Here is a 19,072-nt window from a genome sequence, read left to right on the forward strand (position 1 = left end):
AAATCTTTTTTTTTAATTTTTTTTTTATAAAACAGTATTTTACAGCCTGAATGATTTATTTACAGGATTTTTTTCCTTTTCTCAACATGAAACAGCAGAAATAGTTTAGAGTGAAAAAGTACAAATGACAAAAAACATCAAAAAGATAGAAAATGATTTTTACAGAAAATTCAGACTGTACAGCAGAAGAAATAAAAAAACACCAACTGTACTGAGTGTACCTGAACGCATCAACGCCATGACATCACACTGACACAACAGCTGGTCTTGGACCTGAAGGGGGACACCCAACATCATCACCAGGTCCTCAGAATTAATACTGGTATACCAGATTACTGTATCAAGACCTACTACTGGAACTTCACTGTCCTAGTAGTACTATGCACTATCTTTTGTGGTATTTGTGGGTATTGGGGGTTTAACATGTCTTTAGGGAAGGATATATTCTCTGACACATACCTGATGACCGATGGTTTCAGAATGAATTTAAAGTGACTGAATGAAAATTAAAAAAAAGTGGCATTCTTCAGCAGATGAAGCTCATACAGGCTGTGACATACTCGTAAAGCTCAAAATATAATTGAACTGTTACATGAACATACCTTTTTTTAAATAGTAAGAAAATTGCACAGGGTTTGATTGGTGACTGTTAAAGTTCCCCTAATCCCAGTATGTCTACAATACTGACGACTGCCCTGAATATTTGTACTCCACTATACTCATAAGAGTATCAGAATATTGCAGTATTCATCCTGAACAGTGTTTCTTGGCATCATCCACCAAAGAGTTTCCACACTGTTAAAAAACAATTCATACATATATTTGCACATATATTTTTAAATTCTATTTCTATTTGAGTTTCGTCCTGATGTCTGTTCCGCTTTGGTGTGAGACCAGAGTTATAAGAGGTGCATGCTGGGACTGAAGCCACAGTAACATGACATCAGGTGTCAGAACTGAAATCAGAACTTCAGTAAACAACGAGACAGGTGACATGTAACCATGTGAAATCATGTGAAACATTAATTAATCCATTGTGTGTCACTGTGTCCCTGTTATGTCAGAGGTGGAAAAAGTACTCTGCAGTACTGCAGTAACGGTAGAAATACCACAGTGTAAAATCCTGTTACAAGTGAAATTCCTGAATTAAAAATAAATAGTACAACAGCACTTGACATGTTTTCAGTGTAGTAATGGGATAGGGATTTACTTTGTTTTATGCATTGCTCTTATTTCTGTTTCTGAATCACACACAGAAAGGAAAACCTGTTCTGATGCTGCACAGTGATCAGTCAGTGTACTCAGCTAATGTGTGTGAATCCAGAAACTGGTTTAGCTTATTGGTCTGTGCTGTATACGTCTATTGTTGTCTAAAAACTATTAAAAACACAGCAGGGAGCTACACCGCTGCACTGGCTCACATGGTTCTTCCTCACCAACAATGGGAGGCCCGTCTTTTTCCAAAATCCAGCTTCAGAGATTGCTGTGAGCATAGAGAAGCTGGGGGAGTGGAATCAGAGCAGAGATCATACAAACATGATCAGATGTATCCTGCACGTGTGGCAGAGGCTGTTCTCCAGATGTTTGGATATGATTGATGTGTCATGTGACTGTGGCTTCATTTGGAGGGAGCTGGAGGTCCGACTGGTTTTTGTGATACTGAACAACCTGATTTTAAGACTGGACCCAGAACAGAAAATACTTAAAAGATGGAGATTTTTTTGGTTCATCCTTCCGATGCCAAAGAAACAAAAATCCAAAACTCATAAAAACTCAGGAGAGGAAAGAAGAAATATTTTGCAGAGATTTTCCTCCACAAAACACTAAATGCAGCCGTTTTGAAAGGCTGAATTCATAAAAGGTTCACTGGAGCTCAGTACAAAAGCAAACCAGTTCAACTGATTAATAAATCAATCACAAAATAATCAGTCAACACAATTAATATTGTCTGATTGTCACTGCAATGACTTTTTTTATCCTGAAAGAGCTGAAATACAGAGATCCTCTTATTGCTCTCAGACTGGATCTGGTTTCTGGCTTCAGCAGAGAGACTGAAGACCTGGACCTGAAGTTAGCATCAACCAAACTTATGAAAGGTAAAAGCACTGCAGAATTGCACAAGCTGCAGAATTGTGGAGCTTATTAAAATAGTTTCCCTATTGCTGGGTAGTTTGGTAATTTCCCACCGCAGATCAATACAGTTTGATGATTAGACTGTATTTTGTTTGATTCTTCTGATTCTGAAAAGGAACTAAAGTGATCTGATAAATGTAGAGCAGGAAAAAGTACCAAAACAGGTACAAAGGTTTGGCTCTGACATGTAGTGAAGTCCAAGGATGAAGTAGCACTACATGGAAATACTCAAGTAATGTACAAATACCTCAGAACTATACTGAAATGCAGCACTTGTGAAAAAGGTTGAGTCTCTGGTGACTTGTGAGACTCCTGAATAAATAAGTTTGTGTGGTTCTTGTTTGTAGTTTGTTCCTATACAGTTTACAAAACAAGGCTCTGATGCTAAACCAAGTCCAGGTTTTTGGTTCAGTCTCTACTGACAATAGGATCAGACCCACCTGCAGCAGCCGATTCACTTTCAGTGCAGAGATGCTGAGTCTGAGTACTCCTGGAGAACTTCAGCTGCTGGTTTCTAATTGACTCACCTGAGAACAGATCATCTGATTCAATCAGTTTAAAAAAAAGAAACTGCTGGTTGGTTGGACTGAGCTGGTGATGTCAGCGAGCTAAACATCTTCATCTTCATTCTGTTTATCAAAAGTATTATTTTTCTAAAAACTCTGACATGTCCTGATTGTCTGAGCAGAGTCCGATTGAAGACGAGATTGTTGTGGTAGAAAAACAGTCCAGGCCCAGCAGGACCCTGCAGCTTGAGCCAGTAACTGTTTGGGTGTGAAAATGGCTCACACTTTAGCAAGTCCGTAATGATCACTGCATCCCTGATAGAATGACCAGTTCACCAAAGCTAAGCTCAACCTGGTCCAGAGAACCTTCCTGCACCAGGACGGGGATCTCCACGCATGAACAGGTGTGTTTGATTGCCCAGTCACCTGGGCATACAGTCCTGCAGGGTGTTGAACCCAGGAGGCCAGCCTGGAATTGGTCCATTTTTCTGTCTCAGTGTCCTGATTGGCCAGCAAGTCATACCAGGGTCCCAGGTGATGGTTGGTCCATTGTTAAGTCTCTGAGAGGAATTTCCTGTTTCTGTGGAGGGAAGGAGTCATGGTAGAGCGAGCTATCCACAGACCTGAGAAAGAGAGAGATATCAGGTACAGGACTGTACAAATGTTCTTATAGCCCCTGTACAGGTGAGCTGACCTTACCTGCCATGCAGCGGGTGTCCGTGGAATGTGGCTGAGTGTGGCAGTGTCTGTTTCTGTCGCAATGGGGCATGATGATGACTTGTTTCCGTCTGATAGGCTGACTGTTGGATGACACCGTGAGTCGTCCGTCTACGCTGCAAAGCTCCGCCCTCACTAACCTGGCCATTGACCCCTCCATTGACCTTAGTGTTAGATCCTGTGGTGACCTTTACATTGGACTGGTTTTGGTGGGTGGAGCCTATCGTGTTCCTCAGGTACCAGTCCCTCAAACCTGTCAATCACACATCAAAGATTTAGTTTGACCTTCTCTGACCACAGGTGAATTTATTGGATCTGGACATCTATTTTGATTCAGATTTAATGTGATCTGGACCTGGCCCTACTGAGGACCAAGAAGAATCAAGTGGGCCTATGAGTACCTCTCGTGCCTAATTCTGGCTCTGAAGAGACATAGTCACATAATCATCATAAGTGGAGGACCGCAATAGACTCTGACATGATCCCAAATCTGTTGGCTTTCTCAAAGTCTCGTAGGACTTGTCATGGCAGCATGTCCATAATCTCTAACCTACAATGTAGCAGTTTTGTTCTCATTTGTATTCATTGGAAACAAAAACTCCAATCAACTGTGGATGGGAAGTTCTTATGAGATCCAGATCCAGACCTGACTGAATCTGAGTAAACACCCTGTGGTCTCACTCAACATACTCCAGGACTTGCTGTTGCTGGCAGACTAGTTTTCCAACACACTAGTTTAATGGGAGACCAGTTCTATGGTGGACTAGTTTAACAGTGGACTACTTTAATAAGAAACCTATTGTTTTGCTGCTGTCACCTAGAGCATTATGATATGACAGGAAGTGAAGTTACTAACCTTCCAGGGCGAGGGCCTTGTGGAGGCTCCGGGTGGCCTCTTCCAGCTGGGCGTCAGTGCTGGGGGGCAACTGTGGTGGTCGGGGCGGCAACAGGTGGGGGTGGGGGTCAGGCTGGATGGCAGATAGAGGTGGATTATGGGTGTCAGACTGATTCTGCTGTACAGGGAGGAAGGGGCCACAGGATTTGGTGCGGGTCACTTTGACTCGGCACTGGTTGTCATGGTGACTGCGGTAGGTGGGTGGGGCTCCAGGTGGCTGCTGGGAGGAATAGCCATTGTAGAGCAGGTGCTGTGATGTGATTGGCTGCCTGTTGGTGGGCTGGGACTTCTGTCGCTGCAGCTGCTGCTGCTGCTGCTTCCCCCATACATAGTCCAGCAGGACCTCACTGTACCCCCCTCCTCTTCTTCCTTGGCCTGCCCCTCCTCCCCTACCTCCAGCCTTGCTGGGTCCATTATTTATCCTGGTACGTCTATCCATTAGTGTCTCAGAGCTTCTGAATGTTTCTGCAGCATTCATTACTCTGCACCCCAGCACACCGTTTACCCACAGTCCCCCCTGCTGTGGCCCCGCATCTTCCCCTGGGGGAGTGATGTGTTCCAGAAGGTTGTTGGAGCCATTACTGCAACAAGCTGTGCTGACCCTGACCACCCCCTCTCCCGCTGGTCCTGGATCAGAAGGGCCAGAGGAGGAGGAAGAGGAGTCCTGAGAGTGAGGGGGTGGAGGAAGGGGGAGGGCCTTGTGGGTCTGAAGAGTCTCTGAAGGGTTACACCTGCAAGAGGAGGATGACAGGTGAGAAGAGGAAAGGCTAAAAAACACCTGAATCCAAATTTGATCTCATCCTGATTTCACACCTGCAGGTCACATGACCCCATGAGAATATTAAATGGAGTTAAAGTCATAGAGTCCTCAGCATGTGTGTGCTCATACCTGTTGTGCAGTGAGTTCCTGGTTTTGTTCTGGTAGAAAACCTCCACCGGAGAGCCTGCAAAGACCAGCAGAGGGCAATCTTGAACATCATCAGGCATTCAAATAAATAACAGACAAATACACAGACTCTATTACATCAGATTAGAGATACTGGATTATATTTCTGTTTGGTTGAATCCTAATAAAATTTCCATTTATTTCATGTTTGGAAAATGCTACTGAACAAATGTTAATGAGCTATTAAAAAAATTTATATATGTTTCAAAAAAAGAACATGATTCTGCAGGGCTTATTCTTATTGCTGGTACATTCTGAAACACATGGTGTGTCTGATGACCTGAGGGGACGCCAGGACTTAAGGACAAGTCCAATTTCATCCATAGCGTCTGTTCATAACGTCTGTTCTTAAAGTCTGTTCGTAACGTCTGTTCATAACGTCTGTTCATAACGTCTGGTGACAGCGCCTGTTCATAACGTCTGGTGATAGCATCTATTGATAGCATCTGTTAATAGGTCTGGTGAAAGAGTCTGTTGATAGTGTCTGTTGATAGCATCTGGTGATAGCATCTGGTGATAGCATCTGGTGATAGCATCTGGTGATAGCATCTGGTGAAAGACTGTTGATAGGTCTGGTTAAAGTTTGTTGAGAGCATCTGTTAATAATGTCTGGTGAAAGAGTGTTGATAGTGTCTGGTGATAGCATCGGGTGAAAGACTTGATAGTGTCTGTTAGGTCTGGTGAAAGTTTGTTGAGAATGTCTGTTAATAGTGTCTGGTGAAAGAGTCTGTTGATAGCATCTGGTGGTAGTGTCTGGTGGTAGCATCTGGTGGCAGCGTATGCGTATGGTGACAGCATCTGTTGATAGCGTCTGATGAAAGAGTCTGTTGAGAGCGTCTGGTGATAGCGTCTGGTGATAGCGTCCGGTGACAGCATCTGGTGATAGCGCCATAGCGCCTGGTGATAGCGCCTGGTGATAGCGCCTGGTGATAGCGTCTATGGACAGACCTCCTGCACTTCATATGTGCCTGTCCAACATGGCGCACTTGATGAAGTATTAGAGTGATGGAGCAGCGGCTCATGCAGCATTTACGTGTTTATATCTGTGAGATGTTAATTTGGTGAGTGTGGCATTTTAAAAAATATTTCATAAAAGCACCAAGATAAAAACAGGGTTGGAATAAGCTGCAGTTTCCCTTTGAGGAACAGTGACTGAAGTGTTTTTTATTTAACTATGTATATATTCATCCATCCATCGTCAATACCCATCCATCCATTATCTATACCTGCTTATTCCTACTTAAGGTTATGGGGATCTGCTTGAGCCTAATTATGTACTTACTAAGAAATTAAATTACCCAGTGTGAGCACATTTCTATCATTGTGAGGACATTTCTCATTATAAGGACATGTTTGGTCTACACACATTGAAAGGGTTGTTTGAGGGTTCAGAACCAGGCTTAGGTTGGAGTTAGGGCAAAGGTTTTGAGTAGACAAAAGAGCATTGTGTGTGTCTTACCATTGTCGTGTCCTGTTGAGTCTGATGTCGAACTGCTCTCTGACCTCACTGTGTCGTCTGCAAATACACAACAAACACACACAGAGCCAGTTTCAGGATAAAAGCAGGAAGAAGGAGGTTTTCCTCATTTTCCTGAAACACAGTCTCTTTGACTGGTCAGTTCGACTTTAATCTGCCCAACAAATTAAAAGTTTTTTTATAATCATTTAAATGTTTATGACTTGCTTGATTTTAAAAATGTTCATGAGCGACAGCAAAGTGTGCAAGATGATAAGGGGTGATAAGGGGGCGGGGTGTTACCTGTGTGTGTGTGTTACCTGTGTGACAGCCTCGGTGTACAGTCCACTTGCCATGGTGTGTGTGTGTCTGAGTATGTGTGTTGTGTTCAGAGTCGCTGTGTTTCCTCAGACCTCCACTGAATAAAGTTTTCTTCGGCTTAGAGCGCTGGGAGTCTTCATCCTACACACACACAGGCAAGGCAAATTTATTTGCATAGTACAATTCATACACAAGAGTAATTCAAAGTAATTTACAGAAACAAAAGAAAAATGAAAAGTACATTGGCAGAACTAAAATGAATGAGTAAAATATAGATTTTAAAAAGATTAAAACATTTACTTTAAATTAAAGGAGAATGAGTGCAGATTAAACACTTTCAGATGTCATATGCAGAGCTAAAAAGAAAAGATTTTGCTTGAACTTAAACACTGTCAGAATTGAGGCTCATGCAGGTAAGAGCATGAACACACACAAAGAGACCAGAACCTCCTGATCCAGATCACATCACAACCAACTACAGAATATTAAACAGCTCCCTACCTCTGCTCTACACTGCCTGTTTCCTTGGCGGGAGACCCCCGCCCTCCTCCTGACACAGGGAAGTTTCTCCCCAACCTCCAGGGGGAAGTCCCTGGGCATCACACCTGTCAGCTCCTGACCAATGACAACACAGGAAAAGCCGGTTTATATTACACCACATTACAGTTGTTTAACACGTTGTCAAAACAAATTAGGCCTATGACCCTCCCAAATAAAACTATTAAAAGTGAGTCCACAAGGACCAGAACCAGATGGATCTAGATGGATTAAGAACTATCATCAGCTAGTGCTGGACATCCTGTTGTGGGAGGGGTTTATGATATCACTCACCGCTTCCTGCAGACAGATGTGTCTCAGCTCAGCCAATCGCATGTTCAGCAGTGACTGCAGGCTCCGCCTCCTCACCTGGAGCTCTGCTATACGCTCCCTCTGCTTCCTGTCTGGACAGGTGAGGGGATCTGCACACAATGGTAATACACAAGGTAACACACAGTCATTGTAAAACAGACCTCAGATCAACATGTCATCCATGGATGCTCTCACCTGGTGCTGAGATGAGATGACCTTTGACCTCCATGACAGATGTTTCCCATGTGACCCCTCCTCCACCCTCCTCACTGCTGAACTCTTGCTCTCCTCCCCACACACACTCACTCACCTGCACAGGAAAGAAGAGTGTTAATCACACAACCGAACAGACCTCACTTAAAACAACATATGTGCTACCAAATATATTTTACATGTTGCAGTGACTTAATTTTGGTCACATAGCTGTTTTCTTCCCTTTTGAGCAAATGTTAAGGCCAGTGCTGACTCGTTCACCTCTTCTCTTTCCTGTCTTATATACCGATGCTGATCGGTCAATCAATCAATCAATCAATCAACTGGTCAATCAGTCTCAGAGTAGTTGGTACTCACCTTGTAACTGGGTTCATATGAGCTCCAGTAGTTGATGCCTGAGGCCATCCAACAATCTCACAAGCAACCACTGGACCGGTTCCTAACTGGTTACTGTTTACCTGTTGGTGCAGCTAGTTCCTCCACTGACCAGTAGGGGGAGTTAAACTGTCTTCAGAGCTGCTGACCTGAGAAAATAAAAGTAACAGAAAAGGTGGGGGTGAGGACCATTTATCAGTACAAACGTAAAAAACTCTCAGTCTATTGCAGGAAACTGAATATTGTTCAAACAAAAGACATTAGTCACATTCTGACAGTTTTGTTTGGCTCTAGATACTAAAGGAAAAACAGCTGATGTGAAGTCATGGATGCATAAACAAACCTGATTCAGTGCTGATAGCACAAGTAGCATAGTTGGTCACTCCAGGTAGCAACTGCTGTCATTTATGAAAAAGTCTGCGTATTTTTATTCTTAGATTTTTTTATTTCTTTTGATACAGATTTTTTTTTCTATTCTCTTTTGGTTTTAGGGTATATTAGTTGCACCTCAAGGGACTCCTCTCTTAAAAGCCTGAAGTTCCCAGATGACACAATGGTCATTTTGACCTGAAGTAATCACCCAACACCAGCACCATCATCAAGAAGGCCCAGCAAAGGATTTTCTTCCTGCATCAGCTCAGGAAGTCCAGCCTGTCCCAGGAGCTGCTGGTACAGTTCTAGAGGGCAACCATCAAATTTGTTCTGATTGTCCATCGCTTTGTCTTTGGTGAGGCATCTAAACACCACAGTTGTGTTGCAGAAAGAATCATCGGTGCCTACCTGCACTCCATCAAGGCACTGTACACCTCATGGGCAGAGCAGGTTTCTGCAGACCACTTACATCCTGTTCATAGACTGTTTGACTCCTCCTCTCTGGATGGTGCCATAGAACACTGTATGCCAAAACCACCAGACCTCAAGACAGTTTCTGGTCAGCCAACCCATGCTATCTGGACCATAGATTACAGCAGCTCCCCAGGTACAATATTGGCAATAAGAGTAAATATATTGTAGGCTAGAAAGCACAGTGAGAACTAATGTTAAGCTAGCTGTGGGATTCTAAGTGTTTCCCTCCAGACTGTGGCTGTTTCTTAGACACACATATCTGCTCTCAGACCTTCAGTGTCTGAACAAGCATGAACCCGTCACTAAACCACTGCAGGTCTCGCGCTCAGGTTCTGATGTCACTCTACATCACATGATGTACTTCAATTCAACAGAAACACAAACTACATCAGCGCACTTTTAATTCCACAGTGAAGGAAATGTGAACAATATAAACCGCAGGATGCTGTGTCCTCCGACTGCAGGAGGACACAGCACTGAACGGCCCTGAGAACAGGAAGTGAGCCCAACAGGAAACAGGAAGAAGGAAATGAGCATTGAAGAGAAAGGAAATGAGAGTGAGGGTTAAATCAGGAGGATTTGGAGCATTTGGCTTTGCAAAGTGTTGCAAGAGTTACAGAAACTTCAGTTCTGACTGAGCTGTTGACGACACAGCGCTGTGGGGTTGAGCAGAAAATTCATCTGCAAGTATTTCTATGATTGTTATTTTCTAGATAAGCCAAAATACTAATCATTTCCTGACCCCAGTTTCTCAAATCCTCATGCAGGGCTGTGAACAGAACCTCTCTGGGTTCTGGATCCAGGTGGAGATCAGTCAAATGTAAACATGTGCAATATCGTAAAGTGAGAGGATCACTACATGGTTGGTCTGAAGGGCTCACCTGAAGCTTATCAGACAGGTAACCGTGAGCTTACACACGTGACCACAGTCCTTTAAAGATCACATGATGATAACAGCGTAACAGAGTAGTGAAGATGTCACTGTGTTGAGGTGTGACAGAACCAACATGAGGCAACCGAACTCCACACACCTTCACCTTCAGTGTGAAAGCTCATCCATGTGAATGAGGGGAGTGTGTTCAGACAGCAGGGCCGACACCACAGGGGGGTGATGGTGGTGGGGCGGGGGTGATGGTGGTGGGGCGGGGGTGAAATCCAGAATGTTCTCACACACACATGTTATCAGCGATCTCGAGGCAAACAGCTGAAATGTCCTCCAGGAATGTGATTGGCCAATGTGACAAAGATGCCACACTGCAAAAGTTGAATCGCCACAAACCTGAAGTCACAGAGCTGCTCCTGAGTGTGGACTCATCCAGGGACTTTGTGTCCCTGTCCCAGACAAACATCACCCCTGACTGCCCACGCCCGCCCCCACCCTCATGAAGAAGACAGAGGTTTAGCCCCATGCTGGTCCCTGCATCAGATAAACAACGACCCACATATTTTTAAGAACAGTAGCAAAACTACAAAAAATACTGCAAAGTTCACCACTTTCTGACTCCATCATGCCCAGATCGAAACATGCAACAAATGACCAAATGCACCTGGGTTACTTTCCTTGCACTCAAGTGTTTGTGAAAAACTCCAAATTGCAGCAGCAGGTCAGGTTAAAAAGTAGCGTTATAAAGTACTGCTATATATTATTGTTAAAAAGTACATTTATAAAGTAATGTCATGAAGTAGTTATAAAGTTTTAAATGTACAAGTTATAGAGTACAGTCACAAAAGTACTGTCATAAACTACAGTTACAAAGTACTGTCATGCAGTACTGCTATAAAGTATTGTTATAAACTACCGTCATACATTACAGGTTATAAAACATTGTTAGTACAGTTATAAGGTAAATTTCGCCACAAAAACCGAACTGGAAACTGTTTCGCTCCACAACAAACAAAAACAAACAAACGTGGTAGTTTCTCGTTGAGGCCGCAGCGCCTCGGCACCGGTCCGTTACTGGTTTAGCTACTGTTACTGGTGAAACTGGGACACAAATACAGGCACACCGAGGCAGAATCGAAGCGCTTTGCACGTTAGACGCCAGTTTAAATACCTGGAGGGTCCGAAGCATCGTGTCCGCATTCTCGCACACCTTTGCCCGCCTCAGGAGACTCTTAACCTGGACACGAACCGAACAACGCCCGGTGAAACACGCACCCACACTGAACTTCAGACGAGACCGGCGGCTCAGTTAAATTCTGGTTTTTCTCCGGTGAGTCTCTGCGTGCAATCAAGTCACCTGCACTCACCTGCCTTTTCCGCTCTACACAATAAAACAGCTGGCAGTCCTACAGGAACCTCCCTCCTACTTCTACAAAATAAAAGACACTGTAAAATCTACAGTTTGTCCCGAAGGTCACTGAAATTATGAAGCAGTGTCAAACTAACAGGTTTTCTAGGGTTTTGCAGAAGAATCAATAAAAAGTAAAAATATCTGACAGTTTCTTCAGTTTTTTTCTTCTTTTTAATTAACTAATTTGTTTTTCTTTGGAACATGAATGTCGATGGTGCAGGCTTGTTACCACACTTTAATGGCAGGCTTAAAGAAAATCATCCATTCACTTAGTCCAATCCATGTTCACGGCGGCCTGGATCCAATCCCAGCATGCAGTGGGTGAGAGGCAGGCCCTGGACAGATCAGCAGTCTATCACAGGGCTGACACAAACTCACTTTCACATCTACAGGCAATTTAGAGTCACCAACCAATCTAACTTGCATGTGTTTGGACTGTGGACCATACCACTCTATCAGTATAATGTCATTCACACTTGATAAAACTCTAATTTATTTATGTCTTACACAACAACAAGTGAAGGGCTTCAGATTGGACATTTCTGATTTATTCACTTCACTGTTTAAATATGAGTATTCGTGTACTTTTACTTTGAAAAGGTGAGATCATCTGCAGCAGCTAGATTAAGCCTCTCCCACGAGGATATTGCCTGACTCTATCAAGACGTTACAGAGCTTCTGGTCTTTTAAACTGAAAATACAGCAGAAGTTATATTTTGGTATCTTGACTGTTATACCGTCCTTCCTGTTAACAGCCTCCAACATTAGCAGAACAAAAGGTGCCCTCTTCTGTGTGTTTCAACAGCTCAGGCATCAGCACAGCATCAAAGAACTAGGAACTGTGGGAAACCACTCAGTTCACCTCCAAAGACCAGCGACATCAGGAAAACCCAGTCTCTAAAGTTCCTAATGCTCCAAGTGTTTGGGTTAAATCCATAAGACTGGACTGGGTCTAAGTACAATTATTTGGATATTATTATTTGTATATAATAATTCAACTTTTTAGACTGTTGGGGGCTTTACTCGATTCCTTGGGTTGAGAGAAACTGTAAAAAGCTATCTGAATTATCGATGAAGAAATCCAAGTGGAGTTTGGGGTGGAGGTTGGGGGAGGGGCCACACTGAAGTCAGACGTATGAAAAAAATTCTCATCATTTGTATTCCTCACAAACAACATCTGGTGTTGGGAAAAGATCAGTGCTTATGTGTGAGATTTATTTTTACCCACCATAACTGTAAATACTACCACTGAATGGTGTGACCACATCTGCATCAAGTTGCTAAAAAGATGACGAGGCAGGGCAGGCTCGATGTTGCCTGACAAAAAAAAATCCTGGGCAAAAAATACATCCATGCATCCATCACTGGAGCTTGTACAGGTGAAATGTCAACTGCACAGCAGCATCTGGAGCAGGTTTTTGGAAAAAGACAGGTTTCCATTTTTGGTGAGGAAAACCATGTGAGCCAGTGCAGCGGTGTGGCTCCCTGCTGTGTTTTTAAGTTTTTGGACAACGATGGAGGTCTACGGCACAGACTAATAATCCAAACCAGGTTCTGTATTCACACAACTCCGGGAACTTAGTGTGTGTCCCTGTGATTAAACTGGTCCATGGGAAACCAGCATCAGACAAACTGACCAATCAGATCTGGCTTTTAATTCAGAATGAGAGATTATTCATTAAACATAGAGGGGAGCTGCCTCTGTAATCTCAGTCACTGTGGTTGGGACTCAGACTAGAAACAGTCAAAGATCTTCTAACTCTGCTTCTGTAGAAACACTGTATTCTGTAGAATCTGTTAAAATCTGTTTATAAACCTGTCCATAATAAGTCACAATTATTATTATATTAAACCTGAATCACTTTCTGAACATAACACACATCTTTACTGACTGTCAATAAAACAAACTGAAATTTAAAGAGAGAAAAATGAGCTGGGGGATTATGGGATGAAAACAGATTTAAACATGGAGGTCAAAACTCAATATTAAATCTCATAAATTTGGATTTTCATCTCTTACTCATCCTCATCACACACCACTGTACTTCAGTCTTTGTGAGGACCCTGAACCAGAACCAGATCCAGACTGTAACCTGAAAACCAGGTGACAAATCCTCAAATCTGAAAGTTATCATTTATGTTTTTCTGCATTTGTCAGGTAAATAGAGATCCTGTAACTCAACCCTTAACTAAACCCTGGTGGATTAATAAAATGTACAAGATAAATAACTTCAACAGAGTAACTGTTAGCTAATCTGACTCTATCTTCCTTTAAACACGGTACTTCATAGTTTTATTCTCATTTATCCTTTATCTGAGATCTCAGGGACTTCATCAGGAGCTTTTGTTGTCTGTCATGTGCTTTTCATAATCAAGAATTTTCTGGTAGTACCATCTTATGACTGTGGAGCTGCTGCAGCTCCTGAATCCTGTTCAATAAAACTGAACCTTAAAAATAAGCAAGTCCTGCAGCTGGACCCGGTCCTCATATAGATAAAAGAACTACACACACACACACACACACACAAGAACTCTCCAGAGAAAACACATCAAACACACACCTACCCTGGTCTATTCTATGTTTGTGAATATGTGGTCCATGATTGGACCCCCTGCAGTTTGCCACCCAACCCTAACTGGGGGTTGACAACGCCATCATCTGCTCAATCATATCTACACCAGCAAGAACTGTGAGGATCATGTTTTTTGTCTCCTCCAGTGGGGTCAGCACCAGCAGGCTGGTTCCCCTGGGTGAGAAACTGACAGCAGTCCAGGTTGATGCCCCCCTTTGTGTCCTGAATTGTTGATTGCCTGACTGCCATCCACAGTCACCTGCAGCACTGTATGTTGAGCAGAGTGATCAGCAACACTGGGCTTTGCAGGGGACTGTCCTCCCTCCATTTCTCTTCACCCTCCACCCGACAGACTCCAGCTATTGCAGGAGGCCTGCCACCTTCACAAGTTTACTGACTCTGCAGTAGTTGGATGCATCAGTGAAGGTGAAGGATGCCCACAGACTCAGTAAGCTCGGCCATAAGGCCAGGGCTGGAGTCTCTGACAGCAGTGTCATAGAGTAGAATGTTGTCCAAGATAAAGACAATACTCTTCACACCATGCTCACCCACAGAAACACATTTAGCCAGAGACTCATTCCCCCACGATGCACCACTGAGCTTCAAAGAAAATCATTCCTGCCAGGTGGCCATCAAACTCTTCGAATCAGTACATCTATTGATTGATCCTGTACATAATTTCAATCTGTACATATCATGTAAATTTTAAATAGTGTCTATTTTTGAGAGGGTATGTTTTTTAGTTTTTGAAGATGCATGGTGCATTTTTTATCATTTTCTTTTTTATAATAATTTCACATTTTATACACATGGAACAGAGCACAGTGATATAGCAACTTCCCACAAGGGTATTTACTTCTGATTCTTAATCTGATAGGACCAGGTTCGGGTTTGGATTCAGGTTTAGATGTGATGGGGATGGGTGGGGACTTGGTCCTCACAAAGATAGCAGTACAGACGAGTATGTGGAGGATGAATGTAGGTCAGGCAGCAGATTCTCCGCATGGCAACAATGTGGAAAATCCCAACTCTCAATACTCAGAGCTGATTGGCCGAGAGCTGCAGCCAGTCAACCAATAACCTTTCAACCCCCAGGGCGCTCTGTGTGTGTTACAGTACTGTCTCTCTCTCACACACACACATACACACATGAACACGGCGTTCAGGTGACATACAGTAACATCACTGATACTACAGGCGAGTGGGCGGAGTCACATATACAACCACCAGATCAGAAACAGGCAGAGGTCACAGTCTGTGTCCTGAACTACTTCAGAACACGACTACAACTCCCAGCGAGCACTTTTGGGCGAGCTGTCCAATCGCACAGTTTCAGACGCTGTTGCTGTGCGACCAAAGGCAAATTCAGAGATGGAGTTCTGTGACATTTGTCACAAATTCACACATTTAAATCACATCTGAATCAAATCAGCAGCTGTTCATGGAAATGTGATGACACTGCTGTGGCTGAAGACATCTCCATAGAAACAGCTGCTGAGCCTCATGGGTACTGTAGTATTTAAAGGCAAGCAACAGATCAAAGACCTTGGTTATCAGTAAGTAAATAAACAATAACAGCCTGGTATTCACTGTCTCTTTTCACTGTCCCAGTGAAACACCCACTGGTTCCTACTAGTTTTAAGAAGAAGAAGAAGAAGTACTTTATTAATCCCCAAGGGGAAATTAAATGGGACCCATGTCAGATATTTATGTAAGTACTGGTACCTACAGAATGTAGTACTGCAGTTTGGTGAAAATGACGTTGACTACACATTTCTTAATGTGTATTTAAAATACTGTAACATAATATTCATGTTTGTGACAGTGGACATCGACCCAACGTCACTGTTTTTGTTTTTTTTGTTTCTGAGGACTCTGATGTTTGTTCATTCGTAAAAAGTAGTTAATGAAAACATGATCTTGTTTATGCGATGAATATGAATATATGAATATAAAAATAAATATTAGAAATTTATTTTTATTTATAAAAATAAATATTAGATTATATCATGGGACCTCCAGTCTGCATTATTCACACTGTTTTTGTGTCTAAAAAAAAAAATGCAGTACCCATGAGCCTCAGCAGCTGCTGCCATGGGGATGAAGACAATCAGAACTTGAATTTCACAGTGTAGAAACAACAGAATGTGAAGCTCTATCATAGGCAGTTTGCTGGAGAAAAGCAAAATCAAATTACAACCAGCTGCTAAACACCATTTACATGTTCACACAATTAAATCAGTAACTGTTGTTGTAACGGGACTCATTAACTGTTAGTGCTGATACAGTACTGTTACACTATAGGATTACAACCACTACTGTTACTAGTATTACTATCCTACTGTGCCAGTCAAGGCTAAAAACAAGACAATTCACAACTCAAGACAACACCAGTATCAGCACAACACATCAAAGTTAGAGGTCAGGGGCCAGAGACCTGGACCACCTCTGTTCACATATAAGGAGGAGGAGGGAGTGTCAGGCTCATCTTCATCACATCTGAATCTCAGCATCAGTTAATGTGAGAAAATCCTTTGAGATTACATTAATCTTCTTAAACACACTGTTCACTAAATCAGTCCTGAATGCACCACAAAAGCATCTGCCAGTAACCAAGTACTTTTACACAAGTTCATGTACTTTGCTTGAATATTTAGAATTTACATCTACTCCATTTCTCTCTCACACACACACGCAAACATGTCTGAGCCTTAGGGCTCTGAGCAGAGCTTTACTTCATGTACAGTACTTGCAGTACATTTTACAGTACTAATAATACTGATGTAGTATTAATGAGGATAGTGTGCAGATGTGAATTTGTTTCTGTTTTTTTGAAGAATAAAAGTGATTGTGAAAAATGTCCTGAGAGATTAAATTAATCTGAAACACTGATCAATAAAATATGTTTCACTGTCACTGACCTGAATAAAGAAGTTAGTGTTTGTATTTTCTGCAGGATGAAGTCAAAAACCTGCAGCAATGATCAAATATTAATCAGCAGAGTCATGTGACCCAGGTCTGCCCTGTGATTGGCTGAGACACATATTGTGTTTTTATTTATTGTGAAATAAGAATAAATAAAAGCCAAACCTCTTTACTGTGAAATATTTCTCTGAATCATGAGTCTCATACAAAGCTATTTCACAATGATCTCCAGTTAATCAATGTTCTGAGGTTTCAGTCGTGTCACATGGTCTTCTTTAGATGAATGCTATTAAAAATCTTAGTGTCTCCCAGTTTATTTCACTGATGAAAACATTGTTTGTGCGGTAGGACAGAAGAACACGTCACTATGGACAGCGACAACAGCAAGACCAACAACAAGACCACCACCAACACCAACAGCAACAAGAGCAACAAGACCACCAACAGCAACAATAACACCAACAGAAACAAGACCACCAACAGCAACAGTAACAAAAGCAGCAACAGCAACAAGACCACCAACAATACCAACAGCAGCAAGACCACCACCACCAACAATAACAACAGCAACAAGACCACCAACAATACCAACAACAGCAACTAGACCACCAACAGTAAAAAAATCAACAGAAACTGCATCACCAACAACGTCAACAACAACAGCAGTATAAACAACAACAGCAACAAGCTGATGAAACTGCTGGATCAAGCGCAACAGGAGTAAAATTCACCAAACTCCGGTCAGACCTGACCTGGCTCATGCCGCCCCACATCCGGCCTCATCCCAGCAGCCATGGTGTCAGCGAACCCAGATTTTCACCTTTTACCGACGTGTTGGTGTTTTCGTCCTGGCCTGAGCGGAACAGACGCTGATGTGACTTAAAGACGCTTTTGTTCTCCTTGCTGTGCAAAACTGCCGACGAACCTTTAAATGCTCACATTTTAAATGGAATCTGGCCTGCGGGCTCCTCAGTGCGGGAGACCACTGACCTGTTTGCGGTCTTGGCGGGAGTCAGATGTCCGACCTGGATCACCCACACGTTTCCTCAGCTTACTCCGTACCTCCGGCAAGAACCGCACCTGCGGCTCCTCCGTCACATCATCCAGAGTCCAGCACAGAGTCCAGATCCGCAAAATCCAGACCCGCAGATCAGCTGATTGTCTCCAACCGCGGCTGGAGCTCTGACAGACACGAGGTGCGATTGATGATTGATTGAATGATTGATTGATGACGCTGATTGTCGCCTCGTGCAGCCGCTACGCGCCCGGAACCAAAGACCTGATCGGCGCGGCTGCAGCCGCTAATCGATCACCGCGGATCGATGATGCGATCGGATGAGGGGTCAGTCTTCATCCTCCTCCTCACCGACTCTGAATGAAGCTCCATCAGCACCTCGAGGCTCGTTCACCACACACCATGCCGCGGCCACGCACACGTTCACGCCCTCATTCGTGCGCGCTCATAGACTGTCAGCGTGGAGACAGATCGATGCGATCTGATCGAACCATCGACAATAAGTTTCACAGAAATGTGACAAACCTGGAGAAAAAAAGAGATCTGTGGTGAACACTACATGTTGGTTTGCTGATCACAGCTATAGACCAGGATCAGGATAAAAACACAAGCTGTCTGATTTTCAGGTGTTTGTCGTGAATGAATAAAAAAAAAAAGTTTTTGTTCAACTGTGAGTTTCTGCAACAGATCTAAAGGGCTAAACTGGGAAATAATCCTCCTGCTGGCCAATATGTGCAGTATACACGTCCCCAGTACAAATAAAGGTCTAATTATGAAATCTGAGGTTTCTGTATTTTGCGCGGAGCTGATAGTGCTCACTACATTTCTGTGAGGCCAAGGAAGTTGCTGTTCTTGACTAAACCGATAGTCTGACACAGGGGCCCCTAATAAACTGACTCAGTCTGACACAGAGGTTCCTAGTAAAGTGACACCTGAGTTTACAACGTGAATCTTGCTGGAGGAGGATTTTCTATAATCACAAAGTTGTTAACAGCTCTAGAAAAGAAC

At 43.1% G+C, this 19,072-nt stretch overlaps 1 protein-coding gene across 2 annotated transcripts; it reads right to left on the minus strand.

Annotated features, from left to right (window-relative positions):
* Positions 1-117: 117 nt before the first annotated feature.
* Positions 118-18,429, minus strand: ccdc120a (coiled-coil domain containing 120a). Of its 2 annotated transcripts, none has more exons than XM_026333652.2 (11): positions 18,040-18,429; positions 8,394-8,560; positions 8,019-8,133; positions 7,806-7,933; positions 7,476-7,589; positions 6,974-7,115; positions 6,657-6,713; positions 5,141-5,195; positions 4,213-4,982; positions 3,339-3,609; positions 118-3,262 (listed from the first exon to the last, which is right to left on the minus strand). In XM_026333652.2, the coding sequence occupies exons 2-11, from the start codon at positions 8,439-8,441 to the stop codon at positions 3,157-3,159; spliced, it is 1,806 nt and encodes a 601-aa protein (XP_026189437.1). In that variant the 5' UTR covers positions 8,442-8,560; positions 18,040-18,429; the 3' UTR covers positions 118-3,156. The 2 variants fall into 2 exon arrangements, with proteins under 2 accessions (XP_026189437.1, XP_026189436.1); XM_026333651.1 differs by lacking the exon at positions 18,040-18,429 and adding an exon at positions 11,312-11,487.
* Between the last annotated feature and the right edge of the window lie 643 nt (positions 18,430-19,072).

Source organism: Mastacembelus armatus, chromosome 7 (genome assembly GCF_900324485.2).
Source record: "Mastacembelus armatus chromosome 7, fMasArm1.2, whole genome shotgun sequence".
NCBI lineage: Eukaryota > Metazoa > Chordata > Actinopteri > Synbranchiformes > Mastacembelidae > Mastacembelus > Mastacembelus armatus.